The sequence below is a fragment of the Moschus berezovskii genome, chromosome 1 (genome assembly GCF_049115385.1).
Source record: "Moschus berezovskii isolate FMDL1 chromosome 1, NW_MosBer_1.0, whole genome shotgun sequence".
Taxonomy (NCBI): Eukaryota; Metazoa; Chordata; class Mammalia; order Artiodactyla; family Moschidae; genus Moschus; species Moschus berezovskii.
This window is the reverse complement of record NC_142460.1, coordinates 65341968-65359304: the sequence shown is the minus strand read 5'-3', so window position 1 is coordinate 65359304 and position 17337 is coordinate 65341968. Positions and strand designations below refer to the sequence as shown.

General features: G+C 44.2%; 1 protein-coding gene across 1 annotated transcript in view; it reads right to left on the bottom strand.

Moving 5' to 3' along the window:
* LOC129547018 (transmembrane protein 45A-like) overlaps window positions 1–16913 on the bottom strand; it is a 74382-nt gene extending 57469 nt beyond the window's left edge. The window contains exon 1 of the mRNA XM_055412617.2: window positions 16780–16913. Within this exon, the coding sequence (XP_055268592.1) occupies window positions 16780–16798 (19 nt within the window). The 5' untranslated portion in view covers window positions 16799–16913. The remainder of the gene's footprint in view (window positions 1–16779) is intronic.
* Between the last annotated feature and the right edge of the window lie 424 nt (window positions 16914–17337).

The window sequence follows — 17337 nt, the reverse complement described above, 5'->3', positions numbered from 1 at the left end:
CTTAATCACTCTAACCCTAGGCATCCTGCACCTGCATTCTTCCCCCACACACCCTTGTAACACTCCCTTGTAGCATTCTTCAGAAAGAAAGTCACAGGCCAATAACCTCAGGGATGACCAAACCCAGTGTTATGGCTGTGTTAGAACTTTGCAGAAGAAAGAAGAATGTAAAACAGTTACTGCCCTGATCCTTATCATACACCACTGATGAAGACATCAAACTATAACACCTCTCCCTATTTTCCAGGGAGGGGGCACAGTTGAGGTGCTAGTCTGATGCATTCCCTCCTTGCCTGGCAAAGGAATAAAGCTACCCTTTCTTTCTCCTCCATAATTGTCTCCATATTTCTGTTTGTCATCAGCACACAGAGAGCCAGATTTTGGCAGCACAAGGAGCCTCTTTAGACTCTCAAGTTCCATCATTGAAGAAAACTCAAGGGCTCAGTATTGTCTACTTCTCAATCCTGGCTGCACCAGAGAACCCCATGAAGAGCTCATAAAAAAATAACTAATGCCTGGACCTCAATTCCTAGAGATTTGGCTTCAATTATACCAAAGTCTGCTTTTATATATATAAAGAAGTCTGCTTTTATGTGTGTGTTTGTGTGTGTATATATATATATAAACTAAGATCATGGCATCCAGTTCCATCACTTTCATGGCAAATAGATGAGGAAAAGATAGAAGACAGATTTCCTCTTCTTGGGCTCTAAAATCTCTGCAGATGGTGACTGCAGCCATAAATTTAGAAGCCAATTGCTTCTTGGAAGGAAAGCTATGACAAACCTAGACAGTGCATTAAAAAGCAAAGACATCATTTTGCTGACAAAGGTCTGTATAGTCAAGGCTATGGTTTTTCCATAGGCTTGTATGTATGTATCCAGCCTCACATGTATGGACGTGAGAGCTGGAACATAAAGAAGGCAGAGCACCAAAGAATTGATACTTTTGAACTGTGGTGTTGGAGAAGATTTTTGAGAGTCCCTTGGACAGCAAGGAGATCAAACCAGTCAATCTTAACGAAAATGAACCCTGAATATTCATTGGAAGGACTGATGATGAAGCTGAAGCTCCAATACTTTGACCATTTGATGTGAAGAGCTGACTCATTGGAAAAGACCCTGGTGTTGGGAAAGATTGAGGGCAGGATGAGAAGGGAGCAGCAGAGGATGAGATGGTTGGATGGCATCACTAGTTCAATGGACGTGAACTTGGGCAAACTCTGGAAGATACTGAGGGACAGGGAAGCCTGGTGTGCTGCAGTCCATGGGGTTGCAAATAGTCAGACACAACTTGCAACTGAACAACAAAGTATATATAAACCTCCTGGCTCCTCTTTGAAGCAGTTTCTCAGAGCTACTGTGAGGTTATTTTCCAGACTAGACTACAGCCTCAGTAAGACCCTGAATAAAGGTGAAACTCACAACTCTCATGTTGTACATCTTTGTTTAAGTGGACAGTTTGTTAGCTCTCCAGATGATACTTGTTAACTAGAGGTTAAACGGCTAAGCCCTCCTCTTATGCTGGTATCTGAGTTTCATTAGCCTCACTAATTTCAACAGTAAATCCAGGAAGGGAGGGGAGAGGGGCTCACCATGAACAACTGGTTCCTATTATGTGCCAACACCTAATACATCCTGCATGTCTCAATTAAGTTAAACCTCTTGATTATCATTCCCATTTTAAAGATAAGATAATGATAAACAGATGCATTTCATAAGGATTACAACACCTATCGAAATAATGTTGTGACAGAACCAAGATTCAATTCCAAAGCCTATGTCCAAAGGGGACAAAGAGGAAAAATAATATTTTTTGAGCATCTACCCATCTAAGAGCTCTATAGAATCCTCTCAATTCCATGAGGTAATATTTTCCTCCTAGATCAGTAACTTGAAAGGCTAGCTAGCTTGTCCAGGCCACACTGCTGTCTACTTTTTCTCCTTCATGTGAGAAAGCCCAGCTCCTATAAGATGTTACCTTGAACCTCACAGACACTCTCATTTCAAAAATAGAGTCTGACCATTGCAGGTTCACATGGGAGTGTCCCCTTCACCCTTCAAACTTATTTTAGAGGGATTCTTATCCCACGGCTGCTGTCCATTAACACTCTGCTATGCTCAAACAAAATGGTGGCACTTAAAGTCCCCCAAATATTCCAAACTCTCTAACATGTTTCCTTAGCTCTCTACAGCCTTACTGCTGCTTGGAACCCTTCCTTCCCTCAACCAATGACATACATCCTGCATGACTCAGTTCAAGAAAAAAAGGAGGAAGAAACTTGAACTTCCATTCAACAGTCATTTCATCTCAATCAAGCAATCTCCCTGATCCACCGTGCAAGTGTGAGGAACCCTATTCTGTGTTCCCAAGGCACTCTCACGGAAATTTCCTGAATGCCATCATTACACATCTAGGGTCTCTCTCACTGCACTGTGAGCTTCTAAAAAGCAAGAACTGTGTCTCTGTCTTTACATTTTCATTGCCCAGCATTTATTGCATGAGTTGTTAAACAGGTAAATAAATCATTGGTTGGGTCGGTGAGGATGCTTATAGCTCTGTCTGAGTATAAAAAGCAATATCCAGTACGACATAGTCTTAAGAGTTAAAAGAGAACTAGAGTGCTCTTGCAACATTGGCATCCCAACAGACCAGTAGTCAGGGTATTTGTCATAGTGACAGGAGCAGACAGTCTCCAAAACCATTTCATAAGAAGCAATGTTCTAAGCCACCAGTCCTCAACCTTTTTGGCACCAGGAACCAGTTTCACAGGAAATTTTTCCATGGGCGGGAGTGGGATGGTTTCAGGATGATTTAAGCACATTATATTTATTGTGCTCCTATGAGAATCTGATGCTGCCTCTGATGTGACAGGAGGTGGAATTCAGGTGGTAATGCAAGCGATGGGGAGTAGCTGTAAATACAGATGAAGCGTCACTCTTTGGCCACCGCTCACCTCCTGCTCTGCAGCCCAGTTCCTAACAGGGCACAGACCAGTACTGCACCATGGCCCAGGGGTTGGGGACCCCTGCTCTAAGCTGTGCAGCAGATGTAGCAAATCTGGGCCTAGCCCCATGTTAGTTCCCAGGGGGCAGGAATATATGGAAATGGTGAAATACCTAATAAAGCAGTGAGTATGAAGAAGCCTGCTAAGCAACACAATGTGGCCACAGAGGCAAGGAGCCCAGGCTCACTGACCTGGAAGGGACAGGGACAGGAAGTGTTGGCATCCATCTACATCTAGAATGGCAGATGGTGGCAAACTGCACTGAGCAAGGGGCAAGACCACAGGAACTTAGTTCTCCCTAACTGACAACACTTGGGTAAGTAGGTTGAGAGATGTTTCTAGATACCTTAAAAGATGTTTATAGATGTTGACTGCACTGAGATAGTGGTCTACACTAGGTCTTGGACCTGAACCTCTAACCTTTGATGCAGTACACTGGTGTGCCCCTGATGGGTACAGCTGTGGCAGGAGAAAATACAAATGCACTCAGGCCCAGGAGCAGTCAGGTGAGTGTAAGGGGATGCAAAGCCTATGAAGCCAGACCTCCTCTGGCCTGTTCTCTAAGAGTGAGTTCTCTCATCTACATGGTGTCATGTTCTATGTATACTGTGACGGAAATAAATAATGAGAATAAAAATCGTTGGGTTAGACTATATGAGACAGATGAGCAGCACCAGGGGTTTGGGATGTCAAAAAAAAAAAGGATTTCACTTTGTAACTTAGACAAGAATTGTGAACTCTCAAATGTGCAGACCAAGGTCATCCTATTTGTGTGAGTGTTTCTGTGAGTTCAGATGGAAGATGGAACGCTGGAGTGTTGTACCATTAAAAAGAACTAAACAATAGTAACCCACAAGAGGAAGGTCCATGTTCTCAGCAAAGGTTCTCAGCAGGAGTTATTTGCTCCTGAAAAGCAAATAAATCAATGTGAGTGACATGTCATCCCCCAAATAGCCCATATTTCCTCATCCCAAGAAGAAGATCAGGGGCCAGAGCAGCCTACAACCACTGCCTGGCACCGACTCTCTTGCCTTTCCTGCAGAATGGCCCAGGGAGAAATCAGTTCTTAGGAATTGGAAATTCTCATGGAATTTCTCATGAAAACCATCATTATAGCATCATGGACCAGGTGCAAGTGAAGGGGAAGAGGGCATGGTTGTCAAGGAGCTGATGGCTCAATGGTTAAGAATCTGCCTGCCAGTGTAGGAGATACAGGAAACATGGGTTCAGTCTCTGGGTTGGGACAATCCCCTGGAGGAAGGTATGGCAACCCACTTCAGTATTCTTGCCTGGAAAATCCCATGGACAGAGGAGCCTGGTGGTCTACAAAGTCCATGGGGTAGCAAAGAGTAAGACACAACTGAGCTACTGAGCATACACCCATGGGTCATTATCCCCATGGTAATTCACTCACCAAGCACTGCTTGCCTTTTCTTTTCTTTTTTTTTTTAACTCTGCTTATGGGTTCTCAGTTCCCGGACCAGGGATGAACCTAAGCACAGCAGTGAAAGCATAGAGTCCTACCCACTAGGCAACCAGGAACTCCCTGCCTTGGTCTTCTTAAGGGCAGATCTGAACTCAGGATTGGACACTGCTGAGCAGGGATCTAACCAGAGAACCACAGTGTTCCCTGAGAGAGGACTAGAGGTGTTAGGCTTCATTTGAAATCCTGTTCAACTGGAAACAACAAATAATTGACAACAAACACATCCCCCCACATTACTAAGCTGATTAGATATACTCTTCATCAGTTCAGTTCAGTTCAGTTACTCAGTCATGTCCGACTCTTTGCGACCCCATGAATCACAGCACGCCAGGCCTCCCTGTCCATCACCAACTCCCGGAGTTCACTCAAACTCATGTCCATCGAGTCGGTGATGCCATCCAGCCATCTCATTCTCTGTTGTCCCCGTCTCCTCCCACCCCCAATCCTTCCTAGCATCAGACTCTTTTCGTGAGTCAATTCGTTGCATGAGGTGGCCAAAGTATTGGAGTTTCAGCTTTAGCATCAGTCCTTCCAATGAACACCCAGGACTGATCTCCTTTAGAATGGACTGGTTGGATCTCCTTGCAGTCCAAGGGACTCTCAAGAGTCTTCTCCAACACCACAGTTCAAAAGCATCAATTCTTCAGCGCTCAGCTTTCTTCACAGTCCAAATCTCACATCCATACATGACCACGGGAAAAACCATAGCCTTGACTAGATGGACCTTTATTGGTAAAGTAATGTCTCTGCTTTTTAATATACCATCTAGGTTGGTCATAACTTTCCTTCCAAGGAGTAAGCGTCTTTTAATTTCATGGCTGCAATCAGCATCTGCAGTGATTTTTGGAGCCCCAAAAAATAAAGTCTGACACTGTTTCCTCTCTTTCCCCATCTATTTCCCATGAAGTGATGGGACCAGATGACATGATCTTCGTTTTCTGAATGTTGAGCTTCAAGCCAAACTTTTCACTCTCCTCTTTCACTTTCATCAAGAGGCTTTTGAGTTCCTCTTCACTTTCTGCCATAAGGGTGGTGTCATCTGCATATCTGAGGTTATTGATATTTCTCCTGGCAATCTTGATTCCAGCTTGTGCTTCTTCCAGCCCAGCATTCCTCATGATGTACTCTGTATAGAAGTTAAATAAGCAAGGTGACAATATACAGCCTTGACATACTCCTTTTCCTATTTGGAAGCAGTCTGTTGTTCCATGTCCAGTTCTAACTGTTGCTTCCTGACCTGCATACAGGTTTCTCAAGAGGCAGTAGGTGGTCTGGTATTCCCATCTCTTTCAGAATGTTCCACAGTTTATTGTGACATACACAGTCAAAGACTTTGGCATAGTCAATGAAGCAGAAATAGATGTTTTTCTGGAACTCTCTTGCTTTCTCCATGATCCAGCGGATGTTGGCAATTTGATCTCTGGTGCCTCTGCCTTTTCAAAAACCTGTTTGAACATCTGGAAGTTCACAGTTCACATGTTGTTGAAGCCTGGCTTAGAGAATTTTGAGCATGACTTTTCTAGCGTGTGAGATGAGTGCAATTGTGCGGTAGTTTGAGCATTCTTTGGCATTCCCTTTCTTTGGGATTGGAATAAAGACTGTGATAGAAGCAAGGTCCAATGCTGTAAAGAACAATATTGCATAGGAACCTGGAATGTTAGGTCCATGAATCAAGGCAAATTGGAAGTGGTCAAACAGGAGATGGCAAGAGTGAACGTCAACATTCTAGGAATCAGTGAACTAAAATAGACTGGAATGGGTGAATTTAACTCAAATGACCATTATATCTACTACTGTGGGCAGGAATCCCTTAGAAGAAATGGAGTAGCCATCATGGTCAACAAAAGTGTCTGAAATGCAGTACTTGGATGCAATCTTAAAAACAACAGAATGATTCTGTTCATTTCCAAGGCAAACCATTCAATATTACAGTAATCCAGGCCTATGCCCCAACCAGTAATGCTGAAGAAGCCGAAGTTGAATGGTTCTATGAAGACCTACAAGACCTTTTAGAACTAACACCCAAAAAAGATGTCCTTTTCATTCTAGGGGACTGGAATGCAAAAGTAGGAAGTCAAGAAACACCTGGAGTAACAGGCAAATTTGGCCTTGGAGCACGGAATGAAGCAGGGCAAAGGCTAATAGAGTTTTGCCAAGAGAACGCACTGGTCATAGCAAACACCCTCTTCCAACAACACAAGAGAAGACTCTACACATGGACATCACCAGATGGTCAACACCAAAATCAGATTGATTATATTCTTTGCAGCCAAAGATGGAGAAGCTGTATACAGTTAGCAAAAACAAGACCAGGAGCTGACTGTGGCTCAGATCATGAACTCCTTATGCCAAATTCAGACTGAAATTGAAAAAAGTATGGAAAACCACTAGACCATTCAGATATGACCTAAATCAAATCCCTTATGATTATACAGTGGAAGTAAGAAATAGATTTAAGGGACTAGATCTGATAGATAGAGTGCCTGATGAACTCTGGATGGAGGTTCATGACATTGTACAGGAAACAGGGACCAAGACCATCCCCATGGAAAAGAAATGCAAAAAAGCAAAATGGCTGTCTGAGGAGGCCTTAAAAATAGCTGTGAAAGGAAGAGAAGTGACGCGAGAGACGCCGGCCCCGGCGCAACGAACCACGCAAAGAGGTGCAGCCGAGAGGAGCTACCCCACACCTGAGGCCAGGGCCAGTGGCCGAGAGGAGCTACCCCACCTCCAACAGGCGGTGGCTGCGCAGGCGCAGGAGGGCCAAGAGGAGCTACTCCGCGTTCAAGGTCAGGAGGGGCGGCCTTGAGGAGATACCCCTCGTCCAAGGTAAGGTACAGCGGCTGCACTTTGCTGGAGCGGCTGTGAAGAGATTTTCCACAACCAAGGTAAGATAAACCCAAATAAGACGATAGGTATTGCTAGGGGGCATCAGAGGGCAGACAAACTGAGATCATAATCACAGTAAACTAGCAGATCTGATCACATGGACCACAGCCGAATGTGGTCCGCTGGAGAAGGGAATGGCAAACCACTTCAGTATACTTGCCTTGAGAACCCCATGAACAGTAACAAAGGGCAAAATGATAGGATACTGAATGAGGAATTCCCCAGGTCGGTAGGTGCCCAGTATGCTACTGGAGCTCTGTGGAGAAATAACTATAGAAGGAATAAAGGGATTGAGCAAAAGCAAAACCAATACCCAGTTGTGGATGTGACCAGTGATAGAAGCAAGGTCCGGTGCTGTAAAGAGCAGTATTGCATAGGAACCTGGAATGTTAGGTCCATGAATCAAGGCAAATTGGAAGTGGTCAAACAGGAGATGGCAAGAGTGAACGTCGACATTCTAGGAATCAGTGAATTAAAATGGACTGGAATGGGTGAATTTAACTCAAATGACCATTATATCTACTACTGTGGGCGGGAATCCCTGAGAAGAAATGGAGTAGCCATCATGGTCAACAAGAGAGTCTGAAATGCAGTACTTGGATGCAATCTTAAAAATGACAGAATGATTTCTGTTCATTTCCAAGGCAAACCATTCAATATTACAGTAATCCAGGCCTATGCCCCAACCAGTAATGCTGAAGAACCGAAGTTGAATGGTTCTATGAAGACCTACAAGACCTTTTAGAACTAACACCCAAAAAAGATGTCCTTTTCATTCTAGGGGACTGGAATGCAAAAGTAGGAAGTCAAGAAACACCTGGAGTAACAGGCAAATTTGGCCTTGGAGCACGGAATGAAGCAGGGCAAAGGCTAATAGAGTTTTGCCAAGAGAACGCACTGGTCATAGCAAACACCCTCTTCCAACAACACAAGAGAAGACTCTACACATGGACATCACCAGATGGTCAACACCAAAATCAGATTGATTATATTCTTTGCAGCCAAAGATGGAGAAGCTGTATACAGTTAGCGAAAACAAGACCAGGAGCTGACTGTGGCTTAGATCATGAACTCCTTATTGTGAAATTCAGACTTAAATTGAAGAAAGTAGGGAAAACCACTAGACCATTCAGATATGACCTCAATCAAATCCCTTATGATTATACAGTGGAAGTGAGAAATAGATTTAAGGGACTAGATCTGATTGATAGAGTGCCTGATGAACTCTGGACGGAGGTTCGTGACATTGTACAGGAGACAGGGACCAAGACCATCCCCATGGAAAAGAAATGCAAAAGAGCGAAATGGCTGTCTGAGGAGGCCTTACAAATAGCTGTGAAAAGAAGAGAGGCGAAAAGCAAAGGAGAAAGGGAAAGATATAAGCATCTGAATGCAGAGTTCCAAAGAATAGCAAGGAGAGATAAGAAAGCCTTCCTCAGTGATCAATGCAAAGAAATAGAGGAAAACAACAGAATAGGAAAAACAAGAGACCTTTTCAAGAAAATTAGAGATTCCAAGGGAACATTTCATGCAAAGATGGGCTCAATAAAGGACAGAAATGGTATGGACCTAACAGAAGCAGAAGATATTAAGAAGAGGTGGCAGGAATACACAGAAGAACTGTACAAAAAAGATCTTCACGACCAAGATAATCACGATAACATGATCACTGACCTAGAGCCAGACATCTTGGAATGTGAAGTCAAGTGGGCCTTAGAAAGCATCACTACTAACAAAGCTAGTGGAGGTGATGGAATTCCAGTTGAGCTATTTCAAGTCTTGAAAGATGATGCTGTGAAAGTGTTGCACTCAGTATGCCAGCAGATTTGGAAAACTCGGCAGTGGCCACAGGACTGGAAGAGGTCAGTCTTCATTCCAATCCCAAAGAAAGGCAATGCCAAAGAATGCTCAAACTACCGCACAATTACACTCATCTCACACGCTAGTAAAGTCATTCTCAAAATTCTCCAAGCCAGGCTTCAGCAGTATGTAAACCGTGAACTCCCAGATGTTCAAGCAGGTTTTAGAAAAGGCAGAGGAACCAGAGATCAAATTGCCAACATCCGCTGGATCATGGAGAAAGCAAGAGAGTTCCAGAAAAACATCTATTTCTGCTTCATTGACTATGCCAAAGCCTTTGACTGTATGGATCACAATAAACTGTGGAACATTCTGAAAGAGATGGGAATCCCAGACCACCTGACCTGCCTCTTGAGAAACCTGTATTCAGGTCAGGAAGCAACAGTTAGAACTGGACATGGAACAACAGACTGGTTCCAAATAGGAAAAGGAGTACGTCAAGGCTGTATATTGTCACCTTGTTTATTTAACTTCTATACAGAGTACATCATGAGGAACGCTGGGCTGGAAGAAGCACAAGCTGGAATCAAGATTGCCGGGAGAAATATCAATAACCTCAGATATGCAGATGACACTACCCTTATGGCAGAAAGTGAAGAGGAACTCAAAAGCCTCTTGATCAAAGTGAAAGAGGAGAGTGAAAATGTTGGCTTGAAGCTCAACATTCAGAAAACTAAGATCATGGCATCTGGTCCCATCTCTTCATGGGAAATGGATGGAAAAACAGTGGAAAGAGTGTCAGACTTTATTTTTTTGGGCTCCAAAATCACTGCAGATGCTGATTGCAGCCATGAAATTAAAAGACGCTTACTCCTTGGAAGGAAAGTTATGACCAACCTTGATAGTATATTAAGAAGCAGAGACAATACTTTGCCAACCAAGGTCCGTCTAGTCAAGGCTATGGTTTTTCCCATGGTCATGTATGGATGTGAGAGTTGGTCTGTGAAGAAAGCTGATCGCCGAAGAATCGATGCTTTTGAACTGTGGTGTTGGAGAAGACTCTTGAGAGTCCCTTATACCGCAAGGAGATCCAACCAGTCCATTCTGAAGGAGATCAATCCTGGATGTTCATTGGAGGGACTGATGCTAAAGCTGAAACTGCAATACTTTGGCCACCTCATGCGACGAGTTGACTCACTGGAAAAGACTCTGATGCTGGGAAAGGTTGGGGGCGGGAGGAGAAGGGGACGACGGAGAATGAGATGGCTGGATGGCATCACCGACTCTGTGGACATGAGTTTGAGTGAGCTCCGGGAGTTGGTGATGGACAGGGAGGCCTGGCGTGCTGTGATTCATGGGGTCGCGGAGAGTCGGACATGACTGAGCGACTAAACTGAACTGAACTGAAGCATCTGAATGCAGAGTTCCAAAGAATAGCAAGGAGAGTTAAGAAAGCCTTCCTCAGCTATCAATGCAAAGAAATAGAGGAAAACAACAGAATAGGAAAAACAAGAGATCTTTTCAAGAAAATTAGAGATATCAAGGAATATTTCATGCAAAGATGGGCTCGATAAAGGACAGAAATGGTATGGACCTAACAGAAGCAGAAGATATTAAGAAGAGGTGGCGAGAATACACAGAAGAACTGTACAAAAAAGATCTTCACAATGAAGATAATCACGTGGTGTGATCACTCACCTGGAGCCAGACATCTTGGAATGTGAAGTCAAGTGGGCCTTAGAGAGCATCACAACGAACAAAGCTAGTGGAGGTGATGGAATTCCAGTTGAGCTATTTCAAATCCTGAAAGATGATGCTGTGAAAGTGCTGCACTCAATATGCCAGCAAATTTGGAAAACTCAGCAGTGGCCACAGGACTGGATACTCTTCATAGTCATGCTAAATGGCTTAGAGATATCCTGGAGCCTGGGTGCAGGATCCAAATGTGGCAAGGAGGCTCTGGTCACTCCCCACAGGTGTCAGAGCAGTCCCTCCTGTCAGAGTGGTTCTGGCTGCCATTGCTCTGCTGTGGGCTGAGTGGGCAAGAGAAGGCCAGACCCAGCTGGTACAAAGTGATAAGAGTCAATAGCCCCAGGGGTCTGTGTGTACGTGCTGAAGTGAGTGTGGCACTATAACAGCCCTAGCCAAGAAGCAGCTAGCTCAGAATAAATAAATAAATAAACAAGTGAGTCATCTAAAAAAGCAGCTGACAACTGAGATCCAAATACACCCTGCCAAGGAGGGGCTGATACCAAATAGAGGAAGCTAAAGCTAATTCCCACACATCCAGCCTCAGCCAGAGGTGCCGATGTCACCTGTATTGCATCTGTCAAACACTGCCAGTGGGATTTAAACTCTTCTACATCCCACATTAAAAGACATCCAGGAATTCCCTAGTGCTCCAGGGGTTAAGAATCTGCCAGCAAATGCTGGGGACACGGGTTCGATGCCTGATCTAGCAGAATTCCATGTCCTGTGGAATATATGTGCATCACAATTCTAGAGCCCATGAGCCACAACTGCTGAAGCCCACACACCCTACTTCCCTTGCTGAGCAACAAGATAAGCCCCAGCAAAGAGAAGACCACACACACTGCAATGAGAGAGTGGCTCCCGCTTGCTGCAACTAGAGAAAGCCCGCGCACTGCCAAGAAGACCCAGTGCAGCAAGAAATTAATAAATGAATGAATGAATAAATAAATAAAGCAAAAATACCATGTGATATAGCAATTCCACTTCTGAGTATTTACACAAGAGAAACAAAAATCGCTATCTCAAAAAGACATATGTACCCCCAAGTTCCCTGTGGTATTATTTATTGTAGCAAAGACATGGAAACAGTTTAAGTGTCAATTGATATAAGTGTCAACTGACAAATAAATGGATAAAGATGTGATACCCACACACACACACACAATGGAATATTCAGTTCAGTTCAGTCGCTCAGTCTTGTCCGACTCTTTGCGACCCCATGAATCACAGCACGCCAGGCCTCCCTGTCCATCACCAACTCCCGGAGTACACTCAAACTCACCTCCATTGAGTTGGTGATGCCATCCAGCCATCTCATTCTCTTCGTCCCCTTCTCCTCCCGCCCCCAATCCCTCCCAGCATCAGAGTCTTTTCCAGTGAGTCAACTCATCTCATGAGGTGGCCAAAGTATTGGAGTTTCAGCTTTAGCATCAGTCCTTCCAATGAACACCCAGGACTGATCTCCTTTAGAATGGACTGGTTGGATCTCCTTGCAGTCCAAGGGACTCTCAAGAGTCTTCTCCAGCACCACAGTTCAAAAGCATCAATTCTTTGGCGCTCAGCTTTCTTCACAGTCTAACTCTCACATCCATACATGACCATGGGAAAAACCATAGCCTTGACTAGACGGACCAACCATAAAAAGGAAGGAAATCCCGCCATTTGTGATAACATGGATGGACCTTAAGGGCACTATGCTAAGTCAGACATATACACAAATACTGCTCCATGAGAGTATATGTGACCTTAATTATACATGGAATCTAAAAACCCATAAAGTCATAGATCCAGAGAACAGGCTGGTGATTGCCACAGGCTAGTGGGAGAGGAGGGGTAAAATGAATAGAGGTGGTCAAAAGGTACAGCCATCCAGTCATAAGATAAACAAAACCTAGGAATGTAATGTTCTGCATGGTGACTGTAGTTAATAATACTAGAGTGTGTATTTGAAAGTTGCTTAGAGAATGGGGTTAAAAGTTCTCATCTCACACCAAAAAATATGTACCTGTGTGTGATGATGGATGTAATCTAAGTTTTTTGTGGTAATCATTTCTCAGTAGATATGGGATGGACAAAAATGTTCACTTAGAACAGCTTATGAAAAAACCCAAACAAACTTTTTGGTCAACCCAATACATATATCAAATTATTATCTTATATGCCTAAAACTAACACAATGTAATCTGTCAATTTTATCTCAATAAAAAAGAAAGGAAAACAAAACAAACAGCCAATTTAAAAGTAGGCAAAAGGGCTTCCCTGGTGGCTCATTGGTAAAGAATCCACCGAAGACACCAATTGTCTCTGCCAATGCAGAGACACCGGTTCGATCCCTGGTCTAGAAAGATTCCACATGCTGCAGAACTGTGCCTGTCCCCCACCGCTGCAACCTCGGGATCAGGCAGGGAGTCACATTTCTACCACCAGATGTGAAGGGAAGAAACAATAAACTCTGTACCCCAACAGAGGCTCCCTGTTTGGAGGAGCATCCCATTCTGCTGGCTTGGCAGCCCATTCCAAAAGAACTGAAGGTTGCTTACAACGATTAATGGAACTGGCAAAATAAGATAAAGATGAATCAGAAAAATGGGAAGGTGAAGGGCTTGGTTCCTCTGGATTGGTAGTGAGGAAGACTGGTAGCAATTTAAGGGTCACTAAGACTCTGACGCTGGGCAGGATTGGGGGCGGGAGGAGACGGGGACGACAGAGAATGAGATGGCTGGATGGCATCACCGACTCTGTGGACATGAGTTTGAGTGAACTCCGGGAGTTGGTGATGGACAGGGAGGCCTGGCGTGCTGTGATTCATGGGGTCACAAAGAGTCAGACACGACTGAGCGACTGAACTGAACTGAACTGAACTTCATCTCTCCCTATTTCAACCTGTCCCTTCTTTACTGGACCTACCTGATTCTAGCTCTCTTGTCAAGGTCACCAAAATCCCAACGTACTGCATTCAACAGCCAATACTGTCCTCGGCTTACTTGAGCCACTAGCAGAGATTCACAGAGTGGATCAGGGCCTTCTGCTGGAAAGGACTCTGCCCCTGTTTTTCCTCCTCTCTGGTTCCTCCTTCTTTTCTGCTTTCTCCTATCTCACAGGTCCTTAAAATTAGCAAGTCCTTTGGCTCAGTTTTTAGAACTCTTTTCTACCTGCCCTCAGTACTGGGGGATCTCATTCTGCTTCACAGCTTTAAATACTACATCACGTGACCACCACTCCTAGATTTCTATCTTGAGCCCAGCCTTCACTGCTTTTCTCTCAACTCCCATATCCAGCTTCCCACTCAGTATCTCCACTCAGATGTCTGACTTACACATCAAATCCCAAACCATCCAAAACAGATCTCCTAGCATCCCGGACAAGATCTGCTCCAGTTTTTCCCCACTCAATGATAACTTCATCTTTCTGGTTACTCGCCCCCTCCCTAAAATGTAGTTCAGTTCAGTTCAGTCACTCAGTCGTGTCCAACTCTCTGCGACCCCATGAATCACAGCACACCAGGCCTCCCTGTCCATCACCAACTCCTGGAGTTCACTCAAACTCACCTCCATCGAGTTGGTGATGCCATCCAGCCATCTCATTCTCTGTCGTCCCCTTTTCCTCCTGCCCCCAATCCCTCCCAGCATCAGTCTTTTCCAGTGAGTCAACTCATCGCATGAGGTGGCCAAACTATTGAAGTTTCAGCTTTAGCATCAGTCCTTCCAATGAACACCCAGGATTGATCTCCTTTAGAATGGACTGGTTGGATCTCCTTGCAGTCCAAGGGACTCTCAAGAGTCTTCTCCAACACCACAGTTCAAAAGCATCAGTTCTTCGGCGCTCAGCTTTCTTCACAGTCCAACTCTCACATCCATACATGACCACTGGAAAAACCGTAGCCTTGACTAGACAGACCTTGGTTGGCAAAATAATGTCTCTGCTTCTTAATATGCTATCTAGGTTGGTCATAACTTTCCTTCCAAGAAGTACACATCTTTTAATTTCATGGCTGAAATCAGCATCCGCAGTGATTTTGGAGCCCCAAAAAATAAAGTCTGACACTGTTTCCACTGTTTAAATGTCTATTTCCCATGAAGTGATGGGACCAGAGGTCATGATCTTCGTTTTCTGAATGTTGAGCTTCAAGCCAACTTTTTCACTCTCCTCTTTCCCTTTCATCAGGAGGCTTTTTAGTTCCTCTTCACTTTCTGCCATAAGGGTAGTGTCATCTGCATATCTGAGGTTATTAATGTAGAGTCATCCTAAACTCCCCTCTTTCTCCCACTACTCACATCTAACCCACTAGAAAATCCTGCTGGCACTATCTCCAAAATATTCCCTGGGGCTGTCTACTCTTTACCCCTTCCCTGTAACCACTTTTATTCAGGTCTGTGTTATTACAATGGTCGAAATAGACTCTGCTTCCACCTCTGCCCTTCACGTTGTTCTCAACACAGGAGCCAGTGTTACTCTATTGAAGTGTCAGTTGCGCTCAAGTTTTCACAAGAACCTCCATAGCCCCAAGTGATTTAGCCCCCGTCACTCCTCCAGCCTTCTCTCGTCCTCTCCTCCACCAGCCACACCAGCTTCCCTGTTTCTTCTTGCACAACAGGCTTGCCTCCACCTTCCAGCCTTTGCACTTTCCACTTCTGTTTGAAATGTTTTTCCCCTTTTCTCCTCTTAGCCTTTGCTCAAAAACTTTCTCAGGGAGGCCTTCCCTGATCACCCTATTGAAAAACTGCAGAGTGCCTCAAACCCCAACCCTTTTTCTTGCTTTACTTTCCCCATAATAATTCCCCATCTAACACACTACAGACTTTGCTGATTTATTTTGTTGATTGCACCATGGCTCATTAGAATAAATGCTTCAGGAATGCAGGATTTTTTTTTCCTGTTTTTCTTTACTGCTTAATCTCTGGCTCTTAGAACTCTGCTTGGCATACACTGATTCAGTACACAAATGTTGGATTGATAAATGGATGAATGGATAGATGGATGAGTGGACAGTTGGATGGATAAATAAATGGCTGGCTGGATGGATGCATGGATGATGGATGAATGGAAAGAGTGGATAGCAGAACCTATGCTTTAGTTGCCACATCCTGAAAGATTTCAGAAGGGAAAAATGCTCCATACCAGGTGAGGTAGAATTCAGCATTTGAGACACATTCCTTCCCCCATTTATTCTATCTGACTACAATGCTAGATTCTAAAATGAAATGTCCATAGAATCATTAAATTAGGCTAGTCTTAGCTTTGTCTTAATCAGCCACAACCTACAATAAGTTGGCTGTGGAAACGCCATTAAGGGAGTTGAGAATGGCAGGACATGACTCCAGTGCTAGGGAAGAGGAGCTAGAGAAGGAGTTGATAAACTAGAGGTAACCATTGCTAAGTTTCTACCAGGAGACAGCTGCTGCACTAGGCTCTTTGCGGGCATTATTTCACTAAATCCATACCACTCTGAAAGTTTAGAAAGGTTAAGTTATTTGCACAATGTCACACATACACAGAAGAGTCAACCTAGGTCAATGTGAATGAAAAGTTCTTGCTCTTTCACACTAAAGACTACTCTAGAAATGGTGAACTACTTTTGACCATTTCAAACCAGTTCTCCCTTCTAATCATTCATCACCCACGGTTTGAGTAACACCTTAGATTTGAGGCAGAAGAGTTAAGGAATAAGAAGTTAAAACAAAACTTTCATGTCTTAGTTAATGCTGAAGTTTGCCAACAAAATTAAAAAAAATCAATAGACTATAACCTGACAACTTTCAGTCAGTTTGATACACATATCACATCCAGGTGCACACCAAACCCAATGAGTAGGAAAACACAATATTAAAATACACCACACTCTTACCTTTGCCCACATTCCCCATGGCTCATGAGTACGGAGATGTGCTTCTTAGTAGCTGACAATCCTGGCAGATGCTGCTTTAATGCTCAAGAAAGACAAGAATCTTTCACCAGCATCAGCCTTGGAACGGCTCCAGAGAAATCCTTTTTCTTCCTCCCACTCACACATTTCTCCCTGGGCATGGCACACATTGCCAGTGGCCTCCAACTCCACCCAACCTACAGAAACCTGGCCCATAACACCCTGTAATTAATGTCATCAGACGAGCAAGACTGAGTGTCACTCCACTATGCATGCTCTCTGCTTAGCAGAAAACACTGTTCTTTGCAATCAGGGAGGCACTCCCCAGCCACTGTCAGCAGATGCTTCTCCAGGTCCTGAGAAGGACTTGCAGCCTTTTATGCCCACTCTCACCAAGTCTGCCTCCTGACTAATCATTTCTATTAAACTGCTCAGTCATCCAGCTTAGGTGACCAATGTGTAAGCACAGTAAAAGTGGAGGCTTCCACAGGGATAAGGTCCACCCATGACTCTGCTTCTGTCTCCTGGGCCAGTCCACCA